The sequence below is a fragment of the Neofelis nebulosa genome, chromosome 11 (assembly GCF_028018385.1).
Source record: "Neofelis nebulosa isolate mNeoNeb1 chromosome 11, mNeoNeb1.pri, whole genome shotgun sequence".
In the NCBI taxonomy this organism is placed as follows: domain Eukaryota; kingdom Metazoa; phylum Chordata; class Mammalia; order Carnivora; family Felidae; genus Neofelis; species Neofelis nebulosa.
Window position 1 is genome coordinate 73,530,066 of NC_080792.1, and position 23,346 is coordinate 73,553,411.

The 23,346-nt window shown below is 57.4% G+C and overlaps 1 protein-coding gene and 1 long non-coding RNA gene across 10 annotated transcripts in view; one reads left to right on the forward strand and one right to left on the reverse strand.

Moving 5' to 3' along the window:
* LOC131489092 (uncharacterized) overlaps positions 1-4,620 on the reverse strand; it is a 36,229-nt gene extending 31,609 nt beyond the window's left edge. For 2 of the 3 annotated variants that reach the window (XR_009250393.1, XR_009250395.1), the window contains exon 1: positions 393-575. This is a non-coding gene — a long non-coding RNA (uncharacterized LOC131489092). Of the gene's footprint in view, positions 1-392; positions 3,639-3,885 lie in introns of those variants that run through there. The other variant, XR_009250394.1, reaches the window with a different exon arrangement.
* Positions 2,504-23,333, forward strand: SMTN (smoothelin). Of its 7 annotated transcripts, none has more exons than XM_058690855.1 (20): positions 2,504-2,627; positions 7,394-7,542; positions 7,932-8,025; positions 8,112-8,190; positions 8,286-8,383; positions 9,280-9,600; positions 9,689-9,761; positions 10,366-10,437; positions 10,518-11,039; positions 11,229-11,401; positions 13,585-13,677; positions 14,782-14,934; positions 15,022-15,097; positions 16,143-16,307; positions 16,405-16,467; positions 16,690-16,756; positions 17,724-17,897; positions 18,081-18,198; positions 18,790-18,941; positions 23,030-23,333. In XM_058690855.1, exons 1-20 carry the CDS (start codon positions 2,577-2,579, stop codon positions 23,178-23,180), a joined length of 2,844 nt encoding a protein of 947 aa, XP_058546838.1. In that variant the 5' UTR covers positions 2,504-2,576; the 3' UTR covers positions 23,181-23,333. The 7 variants fall into 7 exon arrangements, with proteins under 7 accessions (XP_058546838.1, XP_058546834.1, XP_058546833.1 ...); XM_058690851.1 differs by lacking the exon at positions 13,585-13,677 and adding an exon at positions 19,894-20,059 and having other exon boundaries at positions 23,030-23,168; XM_058690850.1 differs by lacking the exon at positions 13,585-13,677.
* Positions 23,334-23,346: the final 13 nt, after the last annotated feature.

The window sequence follows — 23,346 nt, forward strand, 5'->3', positions numbered from 1 at the left end:
CCATGGACTCTGTATTCCCCATTTAGGACTAGCGCAACCAGAAGCGCACCCTCAGGGGGCTGGGGAGGGAAAAGCATGACAGATGAATGAAACGTCCGTTCAAAGGTGTATCGACTGGGGAAAAGTTACTGTGATTGATCCTGCTCCACCTGAGATGTTCTTTGTGATGCACCAACATAGGGTCGAGGTGCTGCCGGTCACAGTCCCTGCTCTGAGGTGGCCGGGACCAGGTGTCCCAAAAGCAGCCTGGGCGGCAGCCAAGCCCAAATGCTAACGCGAGAAGGGGGCGGAGTCGGGGGAAGAGACAGGGTCTCACGAACAAAGAGGATGGCGGAGAGGGGCAGTTCTGAAGATTCCGCGAATCTTCAGACGGACGATCCCGAGCCACTTACCCCGGCTTTCGGCGCCCTCCCCGACTTTAGTGCAAAGCTGCGTCCTCCTGCCGACTACCGCCCAACCAGCCAAGGCCCCGAGGGCAGTGGCCCCAAGACTACAAACCCCTACAGTCCTGCCCTCGAGGGGCGGGGCCTGCTACAGGGGCGTGGTCGTCAAATTGAATTTCCCCAATGGGGCACGAGGATGGGCGGGACCCTCCCAAGGATTGGCTGCCGTGGCGGCTCAGGGCAGGGCTGGCAGGGCCGCTGGCGCGGCTGGACGGGAGGCGCTTGCAGAATCTCGGGGACGGTTGCTGAGGGGGACTGGGATCCCGGTCGCGGCGCCTTCCGCCTGACCGTTCCTAGTCTATCTGTCGGATCCCGAGTGACCTAACCTGAGCCCGCGCCGGACGGGTGGGCCGGACTGAGAGGTGGGTGTGCAGGCCTCTGGGCGGCACCAGGACCCTCGACGGGTCCTGGGGGTGGAACCCGGATATCTGAACTAGGGTTCTGGGACTCCCAGACGTGGAAGCTCCCACCCATCCACGGGGGCTCTAAGCCATGAGATAAGGTTCTAGACTGCGGGAAAGGATATCACGGACCTCCAGGAGGCTCCACAACCCCCAGGGACCCTAGACTATGGGGGCACACGCCTTGGGGAAGGTCCCACATTACTCTGAGGCTTCTCTTAATCCCCGGAGACCCCAGACTATTTGTATGACAGGGAGCCCTGTCCCGCAGCAGCGGCAGTTCCTAAGGACTTCCTGGGCGTCCTAGATTATGCATTAGCGACCCCTGCCCTTCAGTAGACATGGGGGAATTCAGTGTCCATGGAACCTAAGTCTGGTGATTGCTGAGTGACACCCTTGGGATTACCCCAAAGTAGGTAGATAAGAGGCAAGGACCCCCCCCCCCCCCAGATGAAAGATGGGTGGTTGACACCCACCCACGCCTAAGGGGATGGGACAAGCAAGCAGCGACTTGAACTGGCAGGGTCTGAAGAACCCCAACTGTATGAATTAGGAGCCCCCCTCAGACCCCTTTACCGGATGGGGTGACTCGACAAGTGACTGTTCTGGGGAGGGGGAAGGCATGACTGAGAGATGAATCATTGAGGGGGGGTGGCAATCCTGGGGCCATTTCAGTCACCATACATTAACTAAGCACCTATGGTGTGTCAGGCTGTGGGCCCTCAAATTCCATAGACATGAGGGCTGCAGGAAGAAGGAAGGAGCTGCACTAGGAGGTTGGGCCAGGATTTAGGGGGCCATTTTGATGCAATCATGGAGCAAAAAAAGCCCCTAGGGGCACTTTGGAAGGGGGCTTCAGAAGCCAGAAGTGGCCAAGATTTTGATTAAATCCGTTCCTGCTCTTTGGGTCTTTGGAATCCTACTTTCCCCTTGTGACAAATCCCCGCCCTCTCCAATCCTCAGTTTGCCTATCCAGAGGCTGGACGTGTCAGGTTCTGTAGGCCATTCTAGCTGGGGAATTCGATTCTAAGTGTGTAAATTGGCAGGAGGAGCCGGTTGCATGGACACCTGGCTTCATGAGGTCTGGGCAACTGGCATCAGGGGGAGGGCAGGAAGGGGAGGAGAAAAGAGGAGTGTGTATAGAGGGCTGCCCTCAAGAATTGGAAGACAGGAGGTTACCTCCGATGGATTAAATCACCTGGGGTAAGGAGGGCAAGTGGCAGCAAGGATTTGGATATGGGCTCAGCCCACAGAGACTGAGCTTTTGGTCCGAGTGGGGGCTGGGCAGGCCCTGGGGATGGGTGGGTGGGGCAGGAAATGAGTCTGGCAGGCACCCCCTGGTGGTGAGCATGGCTGTGGTGGACCTTCTCAATCCTATAAGCTCTCTGATGCTTAAGACAGGGTGAGGGCCCAGTTTAGGCCACACAGCAGGTGGCATTGAGTTCGCTGTGCTGGAACCAGGGACTCCCACACTTGGTTTAAGTTTTTCAACATACCACCCTAGGGCAGAGAGCAACCCCCAGCCAGCAGCCACAGGTAGCAAGAATGGGATACCAACAGATTATCATGGGTTAGAGAAACTGAGGCACAGGGCCCAAGTGTCTGTGGTTTCTAGAGGTCCCAGCAGGCCTGATTCATGTCTGTCCCCTGCAGATTCCTTGAGCTGGTGTCAGGTGCCACAGGCACCAGGGATCTCACCAGGAGGGGACGGACAGAGCTAGGAGCCATCGTGATGGCAGATGAGGCCTTAGCTGGGCTGGACGAAGGAGCCCTGCGGAAGCTGGTAAGTGGCCCGATCATCCCTGCTGTGATAACAGGCAAGCCAGGTCAGAGGCAGGGCCTGTCCAGGCTACCTCTCAGCTGACAAGAGGAGGGGAGGGAGGAGGGGGTAGGATGAGGGCTCAGGGGAACAGGGCTAAACCTGTTATGCATGGCTGATGCAGAGGACCCAGTAGCATGTGCCTGTCTGTGCCAGGTGCTGAGGCCTGGTCCCTCCCAGTCCCCCCACTGCTACCACCTGTTTAAACAGTAACTGCTGAGGACTCGCCCATGTGTAACCACAGGTGTGGGGAGGCTAGATTTGCTCTCCCAACCAACAGTCTGGGCAGTGTCCACCCCTGGAGGCTGGCCCAATGATAATAGTAGCAGCAATGATTAAAAATGCCAGGGCACAGTAGGGGTCAGGCTGGGTGCTAGACCATCTCACAGAATGCTCACAGCAGCTCCAAAAGCCAAGAGGGCACTGTGGCTCAGAGAGGTGAAATAACCTCCCTTAGGGTACCCTGCTAGGAAGATAGAGTGCCAGGATCCAAACAAACCCCAAAGAGGGCCATGGGGGACCATATCTTAGGTAAGTCAAGGTCAGAAGAGCCCATAAAAAGAGACAGGCTTTGGGGGCCCTTATAAGCTCTGTCACTTCTAGTCTGTCATTTTTTTCTGAGCCTCAGTTTCTTTACCTGTAAAATGGGAGCTGGAGATGTGTGCAAACATATATGTAGGTCCTAGAGTTGGCATGGGGATGGAATGAGGCATGGGCCCAGATCTTAGGGTGGAAGAAGGATGGGCCCACTCTTTCCTCACTTTCTTGAGGCCCTATCTAACCATAGCCTCCCCCCTCCCCCATTGCCATGCACAGAAAGGCTTTAGGGCAACCAAAGAGGGCAGACATGTACCCACTATCAAAGGCAGGAAGCTGCAGCACTGGAGGGGCCAGAGCTCTGCACCCACCCTCCCAGCTCCGCCCTTGACCCTTGTGAGGGTGGACAGTGGAGGGGGAGTGGGATTAAAGATTTACCTTTCCTGGGGCGCCTGGGTGGCTCAGTCGGTTAAGCGTCCGACTTCAGCTCAGGTCACGATCTCACTGTCTGTGGGTTCGAGCCCCGCATCAGGCTCTGTGCTGACTGCTCAGAGCCTGGAGCCTGTTTCAGATTCTGTGTCTCCCTCTCTCTCTGACCCTCCCCCGTTCATGCTCTGTCCCTCTCTGTCTCAAAAATAAATAAATGTTAAAAAAAAAAAAAAATTAAAAACAAAAAAAGATTTACCTTTCCTAAGAGAAGGCAAGTGACCTACCCACCCCCATACCATTCTTCCGGACGCAGGGGTCACTCGGCAGTGTCCAGTGCTGCCATAACCTACCCAAGGCAGTCAGACCAGCACCTTAGACTCTCTGAGTGTCTGCCATCGGGTTCCCACCACGTCAGCTCGACCTCCCCCCTCAGGTCAGGAAGTCAGATGGGGGTAGTAGACGCAGAGCGTTCCAGAAAGAAAGCCAGGTCTCCGCGCATCTCCATCTCTAGGGGTCCACTCTGAGGCTCAGGGTTCTCCAGTCGCCACTCCCTAACCCCATGCAGAGTTTGGGTGCTGGGTTTTCAGAGAAGCCAGAGCGGTAGCTGTAATCGGCCCAGACCCGCCCCCTCCCTGGGAAAGGACTAAACCACTCGCTGCCCCTCGTCTGGGGGCGGCAAAACCGCCCAAAGTCTTTCGCACCCCCAGACCGGTTCCTCCACGGCCGGCGCCCCGCCATTACTTCGCCCGGGCATTGCCGAGGGTCCCGCCCAGAGCTCCGGCCTGGTTCCCGCCGGCCTCGTGGCAAGAACGGCGGCGTCCCAAGCCGGGCCCCTCCCCGCGGGGTCGGGCCTTATAAGGGAAAGCTGGCCGGCGCCCCAGCTTCGGGCCGATTGGGGACCCGGGCAGCCGCTTCCGGCCTACGCTCCCGCACATTCCTGTGGACGAGGCGGGGGTGCCTGCGCGGGATGGGGGCACTTGGGGACAGGCACGCCGCGTGCCCCTCCGCCACATACCGGACGCCCTCCTCCTCAGTCCCGGGTTCAAGTTCAGGCTCCGACGCTCCCTAGCTGGGTGACCTAGGGAAGCTGCTTAAGTTCTGTGAACTTCGATTTCTTCTCCGCAACGAGAGACATTAAAGCAGGCGGTGGCGGGGGGCTTCCTGTCTGGCTCCCGACTGGGCGCCTAGTGCTGGGCTCCCCGGGAGAGGCGTGGGCCGTGCCCTGCCTGGGAGGGCGGGCGGTTCCGGAGCCTTCGGACCTTCAGCGCCCCCTGGCGAGGCCTCGCTCCACTGCCGGCCCGTCCCCCATGGGACTGAGCAAATGCCTGGAAAGTCTCCTGTATTGTGCTAATGGGGAGACTGAGGCCCAGGGAGAGCCAGAGCGGGTCAGACCCCACCCCCCACTCCCAAACGGCGAGGGCAGAAAGGCCCGGAGACCCGCCCCCCCCCCCCCCCCCCCAGGAGGAGGAAGTGCCCTCTTTCCTCCCGGGAGAATTTCACTGGCAGTTTCAGAAACCGCCCTATCCCCTTCCCCTTCCCTCTGGTGGACAATGGCGCTTTGTACTTCCTTCCCTCCCTCCCACAGCCCCCTCCACACACAACGGTGGGGCCTGAGAGGGTAGGGAATATAGGACGCACAGCAGGGTTACTGTGGGCAGGCCTTTGCTTTCAGGCCCAAAGGGGAAAGGTCATGCTGGGGAATGATCAGTGGAATGAGGTTGTCCTTCCCCCAGCCCCATCCCACTCATTTGGGGAGAGTATCAGACAGGGACCAGGGACTTCTACTTTCCAGATGGGGATAGTGAGGCTCCTAGGGATTACAGAGGTAGCCAAGTTTCCACATCAGGCTGTTTTCAGAAATAAGAACCCAGTCTCTGGAACCCAGGGCATTGGGAAGGGGTACCCAGGAGACAAAGGGCTAGTCATTTTATCTCTTAGCCTCTTTACCCTCTGTCTGTCTCTGTCTCTACCCTCTGGTCTATCTCTAGTCTAGACTCGAGAGGGTTCCTAACATAGTATGCCAAGGTCCTTGAGGTACCCACCATGGCAGACACACCCCAGCAACAGAGCTATCTTCAGCCCAAGGCAGACTCTGGAGTCTGAGAAACCTGGGTTCAAATCCTGGCTCAGGTCATTTGGCCTTTAGCAAATGACTTCTCCCCACTGAGCCACAGTTTCTTCATCTGTCAAATGGGAGTAATAAGGTACCTAGGGTTTCTGTGAGATTAGGACAAACTGGGGACTCAGCACAGGACCTGTTAGATAGGTTCTCAATGTTACTGATATCTCGTGTCTTGTACTCTTTTGCCCTTGCCTCTCTCTCCTTCTGAGTGGCTGGAACCAAGGAGGGGGTGATGTTTACTGCATGTACAGCTATGAGGGGGGGACCCCAAGTCACTGCCCCCATCCCCATCCACTGCCCTGAGGTGGGAGTCATTGTTCCATTTGGCAAATGAGAAAAACAAGACACAGAGAGGTTAAGGACATGCTCCTGACCACCCAGCCAGGACTGGACTGAAGCTGGAGCAAGCTGGGGGTTCTGGCCTGAGCCTCAGGGACCCTCCCATAGCTCTTCAGCAATGTGGAGCCTGAAGGAACCATGGAGGGATCTGTCCCCCGGGGCTCTCCCTACTCTTTTCAGACTGGGACAAGTGATGGCAGAGTTGGGCCAGCCCATGCACCCTGTTGTAACTTGGACCCCCACCCGGGAACAGGAAGGAATGATGGGGGAGGAGCTATAAAGAAAGGAAGTAGAGGGTTCCTGGACCCTCCCCCTGAATGATCTGGGGAGTGGGGACAGAGGAAATCACTTTGCCTATACTTGCTCCTATTTGGCTCAGGCCCATACTGGGGATTTATCTCAGCCATTATCTTCCTGGGGTCCCTGTGCCAGTCCTCTCTCTCTTGAGATTGGGCTGGGGAGGTGGGTGGTAGCAGTGTAGGGGAGGCAACAGAATTGACTGACTCTGCCCAGAAAAGGTGCCCTTTCCTGAGAGTGGTTAAACCAACCATCTCCAATTTCTCAGGAATTAAGGGGCTAAGAAGCTGGTGGGAGCACCTGTCCCTCATTGATGCCCTCTCCAGGGCCCTGGGTAGACTCTAATGCAGCTCTATTATCTGAGGGACTGACCTTCCTACTCTGGGCCTTGGCCCCGTTGACGGTGGATAGCGCTGGGCCAGTACAGGCAGGAAAAAATAGCCCCCAGCCAAGCAATAAACTAGGACTCCTGAGCACCTGCCCCTGCCTCAGTTTTCCCATCAGTCCAGTGTGGATGAGGCTGCCACCCCCAGCAAGACTGTAGTGCTTTGGGACTAGAACATGGGAGTCTTCCTTGCTCACAGGGTGGACTCCATCTGCCCTAATCACCCTTCCTTCCCCAGGGACACTGTTGGGGCCCTGTAGGGTAGCCTCCTTCTTCCTGCAATACTCCCTGGCCCTTGGGAATTTGATGAAGGACTCTGAGTGACAGGAGTTGAATCTCAAGAAGGAGTGCCTGGCTTGGCACCTGGCACAGATGGGCAGTTGCTGGCTGCCCACTCTGTGAACCATAGTGCACAGTAGGCTGTCCAAGAGCTCTGGTTCCATAAGCCAGGTCTCCCTGAGACCCTGTGTGGGTGGGAGGGCAGGCTCGTGACAGACATGTGGCAGAGAGAGTGGAGACAGACCACTCATTGTGGCCCAGGCCAAGCTGTGGGCAGCTGGTGCCCGCCCTCTGCCCCTGGCAGCCAAAATGATTTGCCCCTCACCCCCGCCTGCCCCACAGTTGGAGGTCACAGCGGATCTGGCAGAGCGGCGGCGCATCCGCTCAGCCATCCGGGAGTTGCAGCGGCAGGAGCTGCAGCGTGAGGAGGAGGCCCTGGCATCCAAGCGCTTCCGTGCTGAGCGGCAGGACAACAAGGAGAACTGGCTACAGTGAGTGGCCAGGGAGGGATGGTCATGCAGGTGGGAGGAGTATGTGCCAGGGCTCGGCTTGTGTTGTGCAGGCAGGCACGAGCACAGGTGTGTCCGCTGCCCATGTGGGTGTGCAAATGGCAGTATAGGCAGGCATATGGAATATACAGGGATGTTTATGGGCATGGACCACTCACCAGTCATGGAGTCCTGGACACACCCACGTAGATAACACGTCTGAGCCTGTGGTATTAGTGCTCACGTACATGGGCATGCATGTGCCAGCATGTAGCCAGAGGGTGTGCTTAGCTACCTGTTCCTCTGTGTACCCTGTCCTGCCCCTACCCTCAGCCCACATCCTCCATGACTTGGCTATGGCAGTAGGAGTTATAGTCATGATGTCCCTGCAGCTCTCAGCAGCAGGAGGCGGAGCAGCAAGCTGCTCTGGCACGGCTGGCAGGGCAGCTGGAGTCCATGAATGACGTGGAAGAGCTGACTGCACTGGTGAGGCCCAGGGCAGGGGATGTGGCAGGGCAGGGGAAGACCTGGACTCCACAGTCCAGCACCTGCGGCCTGTTTCTCACCCCTAGCTGCGAGGTGCTGGTGAGTATGAGGAACGCAAGCTGATCCGAGCTGCCATCCGCCGCATAAGGGCCCAGGAGATTGAGGGTATGTGCCCTGCCCTGGCCCTGCCCTGTGTACTACTGCATGCCACCCACAGCACCTGCTGGCCACTCACCTGACATGTTTTCCTTCCCTTCCAGCTGCCACGTTGGCTGGGAGGTTGTGCAGCGGGCGTCCCAACAGTGGCTCAAGAGAAGAGAGCAAGGGGCGGGCAGCACACAGGCTGGAACGGTGTGAGGTAAGGAATGTGAGCAAGGTGGGCGGGTAGCCCAGTGTCCTGTGCCCACAGATGCCAGCAGCACAGAGCACCTACTTGTCTTTGCTAGACTGGTACCTCATGGGGTGGGGAGGTGTTTGGGGGACACTATCTCACACCTCTGCCTAGTCTCTTGGATAACCTCTGGCCACATGTCCCCCAATCCAGACTTTGTATCTTCCCCTCAAAGCCAGGCTGTCTGCACAGCTCCTGAGTGTGTCTCCCTTACCAACTTGCTGGCCTGCCTGCTTCCATAACTGCATTTCACCCCACCATGGCCATCCAGCTTCCACTCAGTAGCTAGTGCAGATCTGAAATGCAGATCTGAACCTGACCTAGCTTAAACCTAGCCTGAGGCTGTCCTTCTCCCTCCAGACAGCCCACATCCTTAGCTTGACTCTACATATCACACCCCAGCTGACTCTGTGGAGCACTGTTCTCCAGGGAGTATGGGTGAGAGGTCGGGCCATGGAGGTTCCTTCAGTGGCCAGCAGAGGCCGCTGGTCCCAGTCCTTGAAGGACTCCCCCTCCCTGCCACCCCACCCCAAGCTGCCCCCCCCACACACTCTGATTAACCAGGCCAGGATCAGGGGTCAGAGGCCTCTGCTCCAGGGATCTGTTAAGGTTGGGAGTCCCCAGGAGGTCTCCTGTCATCCCCAACCCCTGGCATAGTATCTAGTCCTCTTTGAACCACACTTGACCAGGCAGTGCCAGGAGGTTAGGAAGTGAGTATCAGAGACCTCCCATGGTGTGCCAGTGCCCCTGCATGTGCAGGTGTGCCCACAGGAAGCTATGCCTAACCCCTCTGCTTTGCATGCCATGCCCTGGGCACCTGCCAGCCTGGGGAGCCTTGACTGCATCCTGTGGGTCTCCCACAGGTGCCGGAGCGAGAGAAACAGAAGCAGCAGGCAGAGGTCCCAGAGCCAACCCCAACCCCCCAGGGCACCAGCCGAGATGTGACCACAGTGACACTCCTGGTGCAGGCCCCACCTGGGGGCACACCCAGCTTACCTGCCTCACCCGTCAGTTCACCTACCACTGCTTCTCCTGAGCCTCCACTAGAGCCTTCTGAGGCCCGGTGTCCTGCTGCTGAGGCTGTGGGCAGCCCCGAGTCACCCTCCAGCCCACCCAGGGCCACCAGCCCTGAGCCCCAGGAGCTGCCAGCCACCCCCAGCACTGAGAGGCAGGTGGTCAACAAGGTGAGTCTGGATGAGGGACAGGGATGCCAAGCAGGTGAGCTCCTCAGTTTGGGAGTCAGGCCCTGCCCATGCTATGTCTCCCCTGCAGCTCCTGCCTGGCCCCACAGAGCCCCCAGCTGTCCAAGGCCCCACCAAAGGTCCCTCCGACACAAAGAGAGCAGGTGAGGGTCCCCATAGGGGTAGCTACAGGCCTCCCCTTCCCTGTCTGGAAAATGGGCTCTAATGCCTAGACAGCTTCAGCTTCCTCAAGAGGAGGCAGTCCCTAACACTCCTCCCACTGCCCTGAAGTGTCCCCACCCCCAGCCTGGCCCTCCCCAACCCCCATCCCATGGCCAGAGGCCTCCCTGCAGCCTTGAAAGGCAACGGGCCTCAGGCACATTCTTTTCCCCAATAAGGGAGTGCGCCCATCTCCCAGCTGAGGCCATGGGCAGTGCTGGACAGGAGGGGGGGGCGGGGGGTGTCCTGTATCCCCATCAGCAGGAAGGATCTGGGCACCCTTCCTCCAGCCCAAGCCTAGCCCCAGCCCCCAGGAGTGTCCAAGTCATCCTAGGGTCAGTGCAGGAGGAGAAGGAGGAGCCTATAAGAGAGATACAGCTGAGTGGGGAGGCCAGGAGCTATGGGAGGTGCAACATGGGACGGGGAGGCTGGAATACAGGAAGGGGTTGGGAAGCTGAGGAGGTGTGAAGGAGAGACTTATGAGAGGCAGAACTTCCATATCCACTCTCCTCTGTCTTTCCCCACCTGGCCATTTCTCCAAACTGCCAGACCTGGCTGGACCCCGTCCCTGCCAACGCTCCCTGTCCATGCTCAGTCCCTGCCAGCCAGCCCAGAACCGAGGTACTACCTGTTCCCACTATTGCAGACTTGGGGCAGTCCCTGTCCCACCCAGTCACTGATAACCCTCCTGTCCCTTCTAGAGCCCACCACTCTTGCCAGTGGACCTTCCTCATTCCAGCGGACTGGCTCCGTGCGGGATCGTGTGCGCAAGTTCACATCTGATTCTCCTATGGCTGCTGGGCTTCAGGAGGGTCCACCCCGGTTGGTCCTGGGTCCCTCGACCCCCACAAGACTCCTGGGCCCCTCCCACATCAGCACTACTCCTGCCTCCTCTTCCAACAGCTCCTCCTCACGGGGCCCCAGCGACACCTCCTCCCGACTCAGCAAGGAGCCACGTGGAGCAGCCAGGCCCCTGGCCCAGCTTCAGAGCTGCCCCCGGGAGGAGGGCCCTGGGAGGCGGGGCTTGGCTGCCAGGCCCCTTGAAAACGGAGCAGGGGGGCCCGTGGCCCGCTCAGAGGAGCCCAGTGCCCTGCTTCCTGTGCCTGTCGGCACTGCCGAGCCAGGGGCCAGTATGAAGACCACATTCACCATCGAGATCAAGGATGGCCGTGGCCAGGCATCCACAGGCCGAGTGCTGCTGCCCACAGGCAACCAGAGGGCAGGTAGGCCTCCCCCCTGTCTCCCCACTGCTGGGGATGAGCATTTGCAGCCAGCTCTGCATATAGAACGAGTGCTGTGGTCAGGCTTCAGGGTGTCTCCAAAGGATGTGCTGTGAGCAAGGGGCACCATTAACCTTGGCTGGCATTACCCTCACCCCAGCTGATCTAACAGTAGCCCTTCTCCTCCTCCAGAACTGACACTGGGACTACGGGCGCCTCCCACCCTCCTTAGCACCAGCAGTGGGGGCAAGAGCACCATCACCCATATCAGCAGCCCTGGGACCCTGGCGCGCCTGGGTAGCGTCACTCACGTCACCAGCTTCAGCCATGCCTCCCCTGATAGCCGGGGAGGCTGTGGCATTAAGGTGAGCCCCTTCTTACCCCACCAGCGTCACCATCCATCAATCTTATATAAACTGCTTCAGGATGTAGGGCTAGCAGGATTCCTCTGTTCCATTCCTCCCCCACTGAACACATGGGGAAACTGAGGCCCAGAGAGAGAAGGTGGCTACCTACAGTCCAGAACCAGTTGGTGGCAGAGCTAAAGGCAGACCCTAGTGTATCAAGCCACTAGGTGTGTCAGAAGCTTACTCTGTACTGGCCTCAAGCTTCTCACATGCTGATCTCTGGTCTTTAGTCCAAAATGGGTTGGTTGATTCCTAATGAACAGATGGGAAAATTCAAGCTCAGAGAGGATGGTGAGGACTTGCCCCCTCTTCCTATGGCCCCAGTGCCCCTGCTCCTACTCCATACTGGAGCTCAGCCCCAAGAAGCAAAGCTGCTGATCTGCTCATCCAAGATCAGCCTTGCTGGTTAGGAGATTGGAGATTAGTGATTACCATCTGCGTCAACATCTCTGGGGGAGGGGGGGTTGAACAGAAACATTGATGGGGGGACAGGCAGGGGGTGCCAGTCAGGTGAGGCAGCAGCCTAACAGGTGCCACGGGAACTGAATACGCCGCATCCCTCCATTATTCATTCCTGAGCCTGGGATCAGCTGGCTGGAAGCTCAGCTGGGGAAGGGATCCCCAGTGGGCCGCCTGACTGCCCAGGTAATGTCCTCTGTGCTGCACCAGGGAATGAATGGGACTTTGGTTGAGGTGAGATGGCTAGAGCCAGCTTTGGGCCTTCTCAGGGGTAACAGGGAGAGGGTGGGGGGAAGAAAGCACCCTTACCCCCACAGAGCAGGATTTAACTGCTCTCTGCCAAGAGAGTGAGGGGAGGGCGCCTGGGTGGCGCAGTCGGTTAAGCGTCCGACTTCAGCCAGGTCACGATCTCGCGGTCTGTGAGTTCGAGCCCCGCGTCAGGCTCTGGGCTGATGGCTCAGAGCCTGGAGCCTGTTTCCGATTCTGTGTCTCCCTCTCTCTGCCCCTCCCCCGTTCATGCTCTGTCTCTCTCTCTGTCCCAAAAATAAATAAAAAACGTTGGGAAAAAAAAAAAAAAAAAAAAAAAAAAGAGAGTGAGGGGATGGTAGCTGAGGCCCTTGGAGTGGGTGGGAGGTGAAACAGTGAGCCCTGCATGTGATACCACTAACGCATCTCAATTTCCCCATCTAGAATCAAGGGAAAGCAGAAAAGTGCCTAAAATGTGCTCAAAGTCTGTGGTTGTATTCAAGCACCACAGACAGGCCAGAGGATATTTATCTCAGGGACGAGATGCTTGTTATAGCAGATTGCTCAAACTCCCGCCTCTCTGTACCTCCATTTCCTCCATTTGTCCAAGGATTTCTAAAACAGCATGGCATGAAGGCAAAGGAGTGCAGGCTCTTGGAGTCTGGCAGACTGGATCCTCACAGCTAATGCAAATGGTGGCCCAGGCAGGCCCATTTATTGCTTCCTGCCTCAGTTTCCCCATCTGTGGGGCATGGGGCCCTGGCCTAGGTAATTCTTCAGAACCTGTGCAGCTTTGCCGTGTTGCCAGTCTGTGATCTCTGCACGGCCAGCACCAGGCCTGGCCGTCTGCCTGCTTGGACAGGCCACCCCTCCCCCACAACCCCCTCCACAAGGAGCCCAGAATAGGTTTCTATTTGGGCCACAGCCCCAGCTGGCGGGTGGCAGGCTGGGAGGCTGGGAGGCCAGCAGGGGCGGAGCAGGCCCACTGCCCTTGCCTTTGCCCTCAGGCCAGCTGCAAAGACTCTGACACTGCCAGCCAGAGGCAACTGTCCCTACCACTGTCCCCATCGTCATCCCACCACAGAGCCCCTGCCATCACCATGCCGGGGGTACCAGGGCCCGGGTCTGAGCTGGCTGCAGCCCTTGAGGAACGATTACACTTGGCGTTGGAAGAGCTGCGGGCAGTGGCTGAGGCAGGGCGGGCGGCAGTGACCCAGGCAGCTGAGGCAGCTGCCTCGGCCATGGAGCCAGTGGCCCGGGCAGCTGAAGAGCTGCGGGTGGAGACAGCAACACTGAGCCGGCGGCTGGATGCACTGGGCAGGCAGGTGGAGGTGCTGAGCCTGCGCCTGGGGGTCCCACTTGTGCCTGACCTTGAGCCTGAGCTGGAGCCCAGTGAGCTGCTCCTGGCTGCTGCCGACCCCGAGGCCCTCTTCCAGGCGGCTGAGGATGCCGGGACCCCTGTGGCCCACCCGCCTGCCTTCAGCACCCGCCGCCGCTCCTCTGCTGGCCCTGCCCGCAGCAGCAGTCTCGTAAGTCCCTATGGGCTGGGGGGACGGGTGGTTTTGAGCAGGCTCTGCCCCTGCTGACTGACCTTTGGTGTGCCACTACCTTCTCTGAGCCTCAGTTTACATATCTGCAGAGGGGACTGGAGTGCTAGTGCTCTAACACTCAGGCAAGAGAGTGCCAGGCTCCTGGCCCTGAGGCATGCATGGCGGCTGCCCTAGCAGCCCCTGGCCAGGGCCCAGTCGCCACCCCCACCCCTACTATGTCCCAGTCAGGCTGAGTCTCCCTAGAGCAGCTGCCACCTCAGCTCTCCTTACCCTTACAGCAGACTGAGAGGCCCTGCCAGGAGGAGAGGGGCTGTGATAGTTGGGCTGGGGGCTTGTCTGCAAGTGCTTAGAAGATGTCCTGGGAGGGGTAGGGTGCTAGGTTGGGACCATAGGCCCTTTAGAGGGTAGTTCCCAGTATGGAGCAGGGAGCAGGAGCAAGCTTCAGAGAGGACTTGGCTCTGGGCAGTCCCAGTCAGACACCTGGTCAGGAGCCCAAGGGCCCTGGTCCAGCCCCTTTGGGGTGTGTGTGTGTGTGTGTGTGTGTGTGTGTGTGTGTGTGTGTGGCATGTGCTGCCTGGGCACTGGCCCAGGAGGGCTCAGGCCTTGGGAACTTCCAGGACAAAGCACAGCCTGCTTGGGAGGAGGCTGGGAATGAAGCAGCAGAAAGAACTCAGGTTTAGGAGATAAGCTCAGCTCAGACCCCAGGCTACATCACACTTCTAGGACTGTGGGCAAATCATGCAGCTACCCTGAGCCTCCGTTTTCCCTTGTGTTAAATAGGGACAGTAAAATCCCTAGTGCTTATACAATGCTTACTACCAAATGAAAATCACCGTTATTGACACTGTTAATTATATTAACGCAATTCCACGTACACGGGAAGCCCTACAACAAGGCTGTCAGTGCCTCTTCTCTGAGTCTGACACCAGACGACCATCTTTGCACAGGCAGTCTGACTGGTTAGTAGTTATTTGCAAGGCTGTGCCAGCAGACCCAGGGCCTGGTCCCCTAACCATTGGCATGGGCATGGTTGGTTTTGTCCACACCCCTCCTTAAAGTCCATGCCCACTCCCCACCCTGCAGATGGAGCCAGAGCCAGCAGAGCCCCCATCTGCAGAAGTGGAAGTGGCTAACGGTGCTGAGCAGACCCGGGTAGACAAAGCACCAGAGACGCGGAGTCCCCTGAACACTGAGGAGCTGATGGCCATCGAGGATGAAAGCATCCTGGACAAGATGGTATGGCCAGATCTGGTGGACCAGGGGTTGGCAGGGGGCAGGGACCAGCAGGCACCAGGTGGGTAATGACAGGGGTTCTATCTGCAGCTGGATCAGACTACAGACTTTGAGGAGCGGAAGCTCATCCGGGCTGCGCTACGTGAGCTCCGACAAAAGAAGAGAGGTAGAGAGCCTGTTGCCCCACCCTAGATCCAGTTGCTCCATTCCCCAGCTGCTCCTTTTACTCTGGGGTCCATTCATGGACGTGCTAGTTCAGTACCTGCCCTACCCAGCTTCTTCTCTAGACCCAAATGTTCCCTTGCCTCCTTCTCCCTGGATCCAGCTTCTCCCTTCCCTAGCTACATCTCTCCCCCTGACCACCCCAGTTATACTGTCCCCAACTAGCTTCTCTTCTCCTTCCCAGACCCAGGTACTCCCTCTCCTAGCTACTCCTTCTTGGATCCCATTGCTTCTCCACATACTGCCAACTACTCCTTCCCTGAATCCAGATACTCCTCCCAGCAGCTGTTTTTCTCTCCTGGAGTTCCACTGATGACCACTGTAGCTCTGCCCCTACCCAGCTTCCCCTTCTCTGAGCCCAGCTACTTCCTCCCTGGACCCAGCTATTCATTTGCTTGGATTCTAGGTTTGTTTCCTTCTCTAGATACTCTCTGAATCTAACTGCTTCCTCCAGGCCCCATTGATGGCCACCTGGCTCCTATGCCCACCTACCTACTTCTTTAGGCCCAGTCACCCCTTTTGCCAGCTTCTCTCTCAATTACTCCTTCCTTGGATCTAGATATTTCTTCTTTGAGCTGCTCTTCTCCCACCTAAGACTCATTTAAAGACCCACTCAGCTACTAGCCTCACTCAGCTTCTCCCTCCCTGAATTCTGCTACTTCCTCGCTGGATCTGCGTATTCACTCTGAAAGCTACTCATTCCCATAGAAATTCCCTTCTTGGATCCAAATACTCCCCCTTTGAGTTCAGCTCTTCCATATTCCTTTGTTTCTGCCTGAGTCCATTGCCACACACCACCTCTCCCCCACCCCCTGCCAAGTTATAGCTATCCCCTTACCCTCAGCTACTCCTAGAGAGGGCCCTTGTCCCCTGTGTCTTCAGTATTTCTAACAAGTTGCTCCCCCCACCCCATCTTGTGTGCCCGTACATATGTGCTCTGTGGGTGATGGGTGGCCCTTCTGGGCATGCATGGGGCATCCCCCACCCAGACCAGCGGGACAAGGAACGGGAACGGCGGCTACAAGAGGCACGGGCCCGGCCAGGGGAGGGCCGTGGCAACACAGCTACTGAGACCACCACGAGGCACAGCCAGCGGGCAGCCGATGGCTCAGCTGTCAGCACTGTCACCAAGACTGAGCGGCTCGTCCACTCCAGTAAGAGGCCAAGCAAGGCTCAGGGCTCCAGGTGGGAATATATCCACCCCACTGGCCCCATGGCTCATATTCTTCCTCTCATCCCCTGCCCCTCCAGATGATGGCACACGGACGGCCCGCACCACCACGGTGGAGTCGAGTTTTGTGAGGCGCTCGGAGAGTAAGGCCGCCTGGTGTCGCCCTGTGCCTGACTGCCTGCCCACCTCCTCAGACTCATCCTCAAGCTCTCTCTCCGTACCTTCATCTGTGTGTCTCTCTGTCCAGCAGTCACTTTCTCTTCTCTGCCTGAGGCTACCACCATCCCCCCCACAATAGCCCCCTGCCCCATCTCCTGATGTCCAGGCCCAAGCCCTCACCTTGCTCCTCTTCCCCTTTACTGCAGATGGTGGTGGCCGTACTATGGTGCAAACCAAGACTTTCTCCTCTTCATCATCCAAGAAGATGGGCAGGTGAGCATAGGTACCCATCCCTAGACCACAGAGGAGTCAGTGCCACATGGGACCTCACTATATACCCATTCTGCAGAGGGGTAGACCAAGGTGCTTTCAGGTGATAAGCATACAGCCAGGGAGAGTCAGAGTAGGAGTCAGACCACTCCTGCTCCCCTTATGATCTCACCTATTCCTCAGCCACACCACTGAGGAGGCCAGAGATTTGCTCAGGGTCTCACAGCTCTTAGTGGCAGTGATAGCATTGAGCCCTTAGAGAGGCCTGCCTGCCAATGAGCTGCCTGGTGGCACTGCCACTTCTCAGTGTCTGCAGACCGCAGACCACATCCCATGTCACAGAGCACCTTTGCACTTTAGCCCCATGAGGGAGGAGTACACCTCTATCATACAGAGTGTATCAAGGCTGTTAGGAGCAGAATTCATACTGGCAACCACAGGCCTCCAAGAACTCTGACTCAGAAAGACCTGTGTTCGTGCACTGCCCCCCATGCCCTCTGAAACCTGAGGCCAGGGGCCTGTTTCCTCATCTTTAGTGGAAATGATAAGGGTCCCTCCCTCCTTGTGAAATTTAAAATGGCACATAGGAAAGGCTCAATAGACATAAGATTATTATTATCATTATTATTATTATCATTATTATTATTATTATTATGCTGGTAGGTATTATTAGTTGCTAGTGCCCAGAATCTGAACTCATCTGTAACTTGATCATGCAGTGAGCCTTCTCAGAGAACTGCCCCCAGGGCCAAGTCTGTTGAAGGAAAAGAGTGGCTCCCACCTTCTTCACCTTTGAGCCTCAGTCTACCCTGTAAAATAGACGTGATAAGGACGACTCCCTTGCAGGCCGGCTTGTGGGTTGTGGATATACCACAGAGTGTAGAGTCTGGAGCACGACAAGTCCCTTCCCTTGGCAATTGGGGGTTGAGGCTCAGGAGGGGCCTAACAGTCGCCTCCCTATCCCCCCCAGTATCTTCGACCGCGAGGATGAGGCCAGCCCACGGCCCGGCAGCCTGGCCGCACTCGAGAAACGCCAAGCAGAGAAAAAGAAAGAGCTGATGAAGGCGCAGAGCCTGCCCAAGACCTCGGCCTCCCAGGCGCGCAAGGCCATGATTGAGAAGCTGGAGAAGGAAGGCGCCTCTGGGTGAGCGACAGTGGGCGGGGCTGGGCGGGGCCTAATTAGTGCATGGGGTGGGGCCAGAAACGGGAAAGCGCTGTGGGAGCAGAGCTGGGAGGGGCCTGAAGGACAGGGAAGGCGGGGCCTGGAACCCACTGGGTTGGCCACCAAGGCAGCACGCCTTGTGACCTGCCTGACGTGCCCCTGCAGCAGCCCTGGTGGACCCCGCGCAGCCGTGCAGCGTTCCACCAGCTTTGGGGTCCCCAATGCCAACAGCATCAAGCAGATGTTGCTGGACTGGTGCCGAGCAAAGACACGTGGTTATGAGGTGAGCTCTACAAGGCCAGGCAGCCCGGCTTCTTTCTCCTACCCCCAACCCCCACCCTGAAGCTCCGCACCTCCCTCTTGGCAGAACTCCTCACCCCCTGTGCTTTTCATAGTCCCCATACCTGGCAGGGACGATGGAAGCCCTCTTTTGGGGTGAGGAAACAGGCTCAAAGGAATACACACAACATACCCTAGATCCAAGAATAAGTGATTAAGTGGGAAGGCCTAATGAGGGCCCAGTTCAGAGCCAGACCTCACCCTCCGAGTCCCCCCTCATTGCTCTTGGGGGTAGGGGTGGAGGTGAGGGGGCTTGGTAAATTTCTGTAAGTAAGGAAAGGAGTGAAGGAGACATAACCATGGTCTTAGCTGGGTGGTGCTGGGCCTCCTGGTTGCTCTGTGACTGTAAGTAGTAGACAAGGGAGTTGACAAACTTAATTAAAGGATGCTCGTGTTCCCACTGCCCATCCCCTGTGCAGCCTTGGGCAAGCTATAGGGCCTCTCTGACCCCAGTTGCCCTATGCCTGGAATGCCAAATGCTGGGGGCAGAGAACTCATAGGGAAGCTGACCAGTCCTCCCACCACCCATATGTAGCACGTGGACATCCAGAACTTCTCCTCAAGTTGGAGTGACGGGATGGCCTTCTGTGCCCTGGTGCACAACTTCTTCCCTGAGGCATTCGACTATGGGCAGCTCAGCCCACAGAACCGGCGTCAGAACTTTGAGGTGGCCTTCTCATCTGCTGAGTAAGTGTGGGCCCCAGTCCTGCTGGTGTCAGCTGGGCATCTGGGACTGGGCATCTGGGCCAGGCCCAGCTGCCCCAAGGCCCCTTGGAGCTGGCCAGCTGCACTGTCAGACAGCGGCTGAGACCCCTTCCCCAGAAAGCCCCTGTCCTCTCCACCCTGCCCACCTGCTGCTGAGTGTGCCAGGTGCCCGCCAGAACGAAGGAGCCGCCGGCCCGCCTACCAGCCCCAGCCAAGGCCCACCAGGTGGCCCTGTCCATATCCCCTCCATCCTCCCTCTGCCCCTTACTCCCTCTCTCTCTCCCTTTCTCTGTCCTGCTCTCCTCCCACTATCACCAGAGCTTCCTGCTCCCACGGGATCCCGGCTGGAGATTCCAAAAGGAGGCTCCTGGCCTGGGCACCGTGCCCATCCAGCCTATATAGGTGTTGCCAGAGGCTTATATAGGACATTAGCAAGCCCTCCACTTTGGAATCGTTGCCCCGTCTGCTCACCTCACCCTCAGCACCCTCCATCTGTCTTTCCTTCTCTCCTTTTCTCTTTCCGGTTCCCCCAGATTTCTTCCTCTTCCTCCTCCCCCACCTCCTTTCACGCCTCCCTCACCTCCCCTCCCTGGGGCACAGCCCTCCTCTCCAACCTCAGTGCCAACGCCAATGCCCCCCACCCCATTCCCGCTTTCCCCAAGAGTTCTCTGCACCTGTGACTGGTCTGGCCCCCCACCCCTGTCTGCATTGCACACCATTAGTGATGGGTAGTGAGCGGCACGTCCACAATGGGAAAGAGGCATGCGGGGGGTGCCGGCAGACTGCAGCACTGAGAACGTAACTGAACTCTTGTCTCTGTGTGTATGTGTATGTGTGTGTCTCTGTGTTCTCCCCTTTCTCTTCTCTGCCTCTTCCCCCTCTTCTCTCCTGGGCCCTGCCTCCCTGCCCCTTCCCGGCCCCCTATCCTCCCCAGGACCCATGCGGACTGCCCGCAGCTCCTGGACACAGAGGACATGGTGCGGCTTCGAGAGCCTGACTGGAAGTGCGTGTACACGTACATCCAGGAGTTCTACCGCTGTCTGGTCCAGAAGGGGCTGGTAAAAACCAAAAAGTCCTAACCCCTGCTCAGGGGCCCCACGGTGAGAAACGCCTCCTCGCCTACCTGCACTGTATGCTGGAATCTGCTCAGAGGGGCCCAGAGAGAGACCGGGAGGTGGGTGGGAGAAGCAAGGGGACCCCAAGAAGAGCCAGAAGGAGCCAGACATGGCCCTATCTTCTGGTAGTTCAGGGCCTAGCAGGCAAGACCATTCTTTTAATGGGGCAGTGATGACCCACATGAGCAGGACTGAGATGGAGGAAGCCCAGGAAGGAACCCCAGAGGAGGTACCTGACCCAGCCTACAGGTCCAGGACAGCTATCTGAAAAAAGTGCAAACCAAGCTAGGATCTGAGTAACAAGTTCAGGCTAGAAGAGGGAGAGGGAGTCCCAGGCAGCGGGGTGAGTCTATGTACAGGGCTGGGGGCGAGAGAGATGGAGAGCGTAGCATACATACTCAGGAAGGGAAGGAAGTTTAGTCTGCATATGAAGGGCAGAAGGGAAGGAAGTTTAGTCTGGGCTTGAAGAGGAGAAGGGGCCACAGGTGTTTGAACTTCCTCCTAAAGACAGGAGTCATAAAAGATTTCCAAACAGAGAAGGGGTCTGGTTAGCATTCTAGAACAATATCTGGATGAGGGATGGGGGTGGTGAAGGAATGTGCTAGATAGCTGGAGCAACTTAGAAGTAGGAGAGGCTGACTGATGGATTCAGATTGGGGGTAGGGGGAGAAGGAGGCTCAAGAAAGCCTACTAGGCCTCAGGTTTGGGCACTGGGGAATTGGTGGTGCCACACTCATTGGAGAGCTCAAGAGCAGGGCCAGTATAACAGGAAGATGTTTCTGGTTAGGGTTCTGGGTCTTCAAATCAGCTATGACATTTTCTCTCTAGTTACCTTACCTCATGTCTACAGTAGGAATTCAGGTCCTGAGCTAACTGTCCATTCCAGAGAAGTTGCTCAGAGAAGGGAGAGAGGTGGCTCAGAGTCTTGGAGGTTTTAGGTCAAGAGACAGCTGGAAACTAGAACTCCATATTCCCCACTTAGAGGCTCTTTTCTCTACCCCATCACTTTTCCCACCCATTGTGCAGAGAGAAGAAAAGTCAAAGGCCCAGAGGGAGGGATTCCCCAAATGAGTCAGGGACAGAGCTAGGGATGCACTCAGATGCCCCTCAGGGCCTGGAGCCATGTGGGGGGCAGCCCACATGTGTACACATCCACCCATAGATAAGCCATGCAGGTGAGAGGAGGATGGGTTTGGTTTTGTCTCCAGGTCATATATGGACTTACAAGCTGCTGCCCAGCAGGCTGGCCTGGAGGGAAAGGGGCCCAGCCCAGCCTTGATCCAGTTGGAAAGTGTGACTCAGCTGTGCTGTTGCTCGAATTGCCCTCTGTTTGGCCTGTCACTGGGGCAGCTGAAGCCCTGAGCTGTGAGCCCCAGTGTAAACAATGGCTTTATAAGGTCTCCAGGGAAGACACCAGAGGCGGGAGGGAGCTCCACGCTGGGGAGCCCAGGATCCCTGAAGAGATAGCCACAGTTTGAAGAAACTGCACAGAGAGGCTGCCTTCTTCACCATAGTATAGCTGGGAAAATAAGTCCAGTCTGGGGCAGAGACGCCAAGGGCACATAGCACGTCGGCAACAGAGTCAGAAACCCCCTCACTCATCTAAGTGCTCCCAAGGTCTCAAATGAGGCAGAGAACTTGTTGCTATAAAGATGGGAAAGTTGAGTCACAGAACAGGGCAGGGCTTTATCTAGCACACACAGGTGATCAAGGGTACAGTGTGGACTGAAACAGAGGTCTTCTGCCTCCCAAGCTTCTTTATGAAGGGGTCCAGGTGAGCTAGGAGTAGGCTCCAGTCCTACCATGGTCCCAGGTTTGACCTTGAAGGCACAAGATGGAAGGTAGTCCTGGGCCCATTGGTGTGTTACCGATAGGAGCTGTTCTTCCCTGTATGCTTTCCCTGCCAAAGGAAACTCAGTTAACGTGGACTTATGGGAGGGGGCAAGGCAGAAGAGGACTTGCTCTGGGAGAGGAGGGGAAATTGGAGCCAGGGAGCAAACTCTAGCTTTAGAGCTCTGGGGCTGTCAGTTGCTTAGTAGCTGCAGTCCATTCACCCCAGAGTGGGGAGATGACTCTTCAGTAGGGAAGAGGGGCTCCAGACAGGTGTCAACACCCAGGGCTAGGGCACTTAAGTCCCAGGAGGCCCAGCCTTGTACCTACCAAGCTATGGGAACTGAAACAAATGAATTCTGCTCTGTGACTCAGTCTCCCTCTGTAAAGTATGGCTGGAACTCTGGAGGATGACAGATGGATGGTCCCACTCTTGAGCGTGTTGTAGGTGTCCTGTCTGTATTGCTTGGGACCCTCATCTGCTTCCCCTGCTCTACCCAAGGAGGGGGGTAAGGGTTAAAGAACTACACACACACACACACACACACACACACACACACACTGTCTTATATCTCCTGTAGCAGGATTGTCCCCTGGGGCAAGGACAGGGGTTCCCATGCCTCTCTACAGGAGGTACCAGGCCAGGCATCTGAGATGCCCAGAGGGTCACTGGGGCGGGTCCTGGCTGCAGAGAAAGATGTGCCATTGGTAAGGCCCCTCTGGATTCAATGGCCCAACCCAGAGGCTTTTGCCAGCTGGAGTGTGCCATTGAGGATATGCAGGAGGTGGCCCTCCAGAGAGAATATGGGTGAGGTCTGGAGTCAGGAACCTCCAGGGCTAGGGGTAGAGACCTGGACCCTGCCCGGAGTGGGATGGGGCATGGCTCTCCTCCCATCTCCACCCACACCTGCTAGGCCTAGCTCCCCATAGTGATGCTTCTAGGCTTGGGTCAGTGGGCCCTGGGTTTCCTGTCTTCCCAGAAAGCTTTTATCCCTGCACTCAATCAAGAATCTGGAGTTTATGGAAGACCAACAGGCTGCAAGCAGTGAAAAGACCTCCGGATAGAGGGTAGCCACAGGAAACGGGGCCGGCGCTGACAAGTACCCCCGTGCCCCCTTCCTGCAGGATGCTGGTGGACTGCGTGCCCCTGGTGGAGGTGGAGGACATGATGATCATGGGCAAGAAGCCCGACCCCAAGTGCGTCTTCACCTATGTGCAGTCGCTCTACAACCACCTGAGGCGCCACGAGCTGCGCCTGCGCGGCAAGAATGTCTAGCCTCCCTGCCCGCACGGCCAGCCTACGGCAAGATGACCCCATCATCCAGGCACCATCCCCTCTCTCTGCGCCTGCCCACTGCTGCCCTGTCTGTCGCGACACCTTGCCCTGCATACACACGCTGCGTTTTGATAAATTATTGGTTTTCAACGACCCTGACTCCTCT

Coding starts and splice junctions, on each gene's coding strand:
- SMTN (XM_058690855.1), top strand. CDS start 2,577: ATGGCAGATGAGGCCTTAGCTGGGCTGGACGAAGGAGCCCTGCGGAAG. Junction 11,040..11,228: donor CACAGGCAACCAGAGGGCAG/GTAGGCCTCCCC, acceptor CTCCTCCTCCAG/AACTGACACTGGGACTACGG. Junction 11,402..13,584: donor GGGGAGGCTGTGGCATTAAG/GTGAGCCCCTTC, acceptor GCCCTCTTCCAG/GCGGCTGAGGATGCCGGGAC.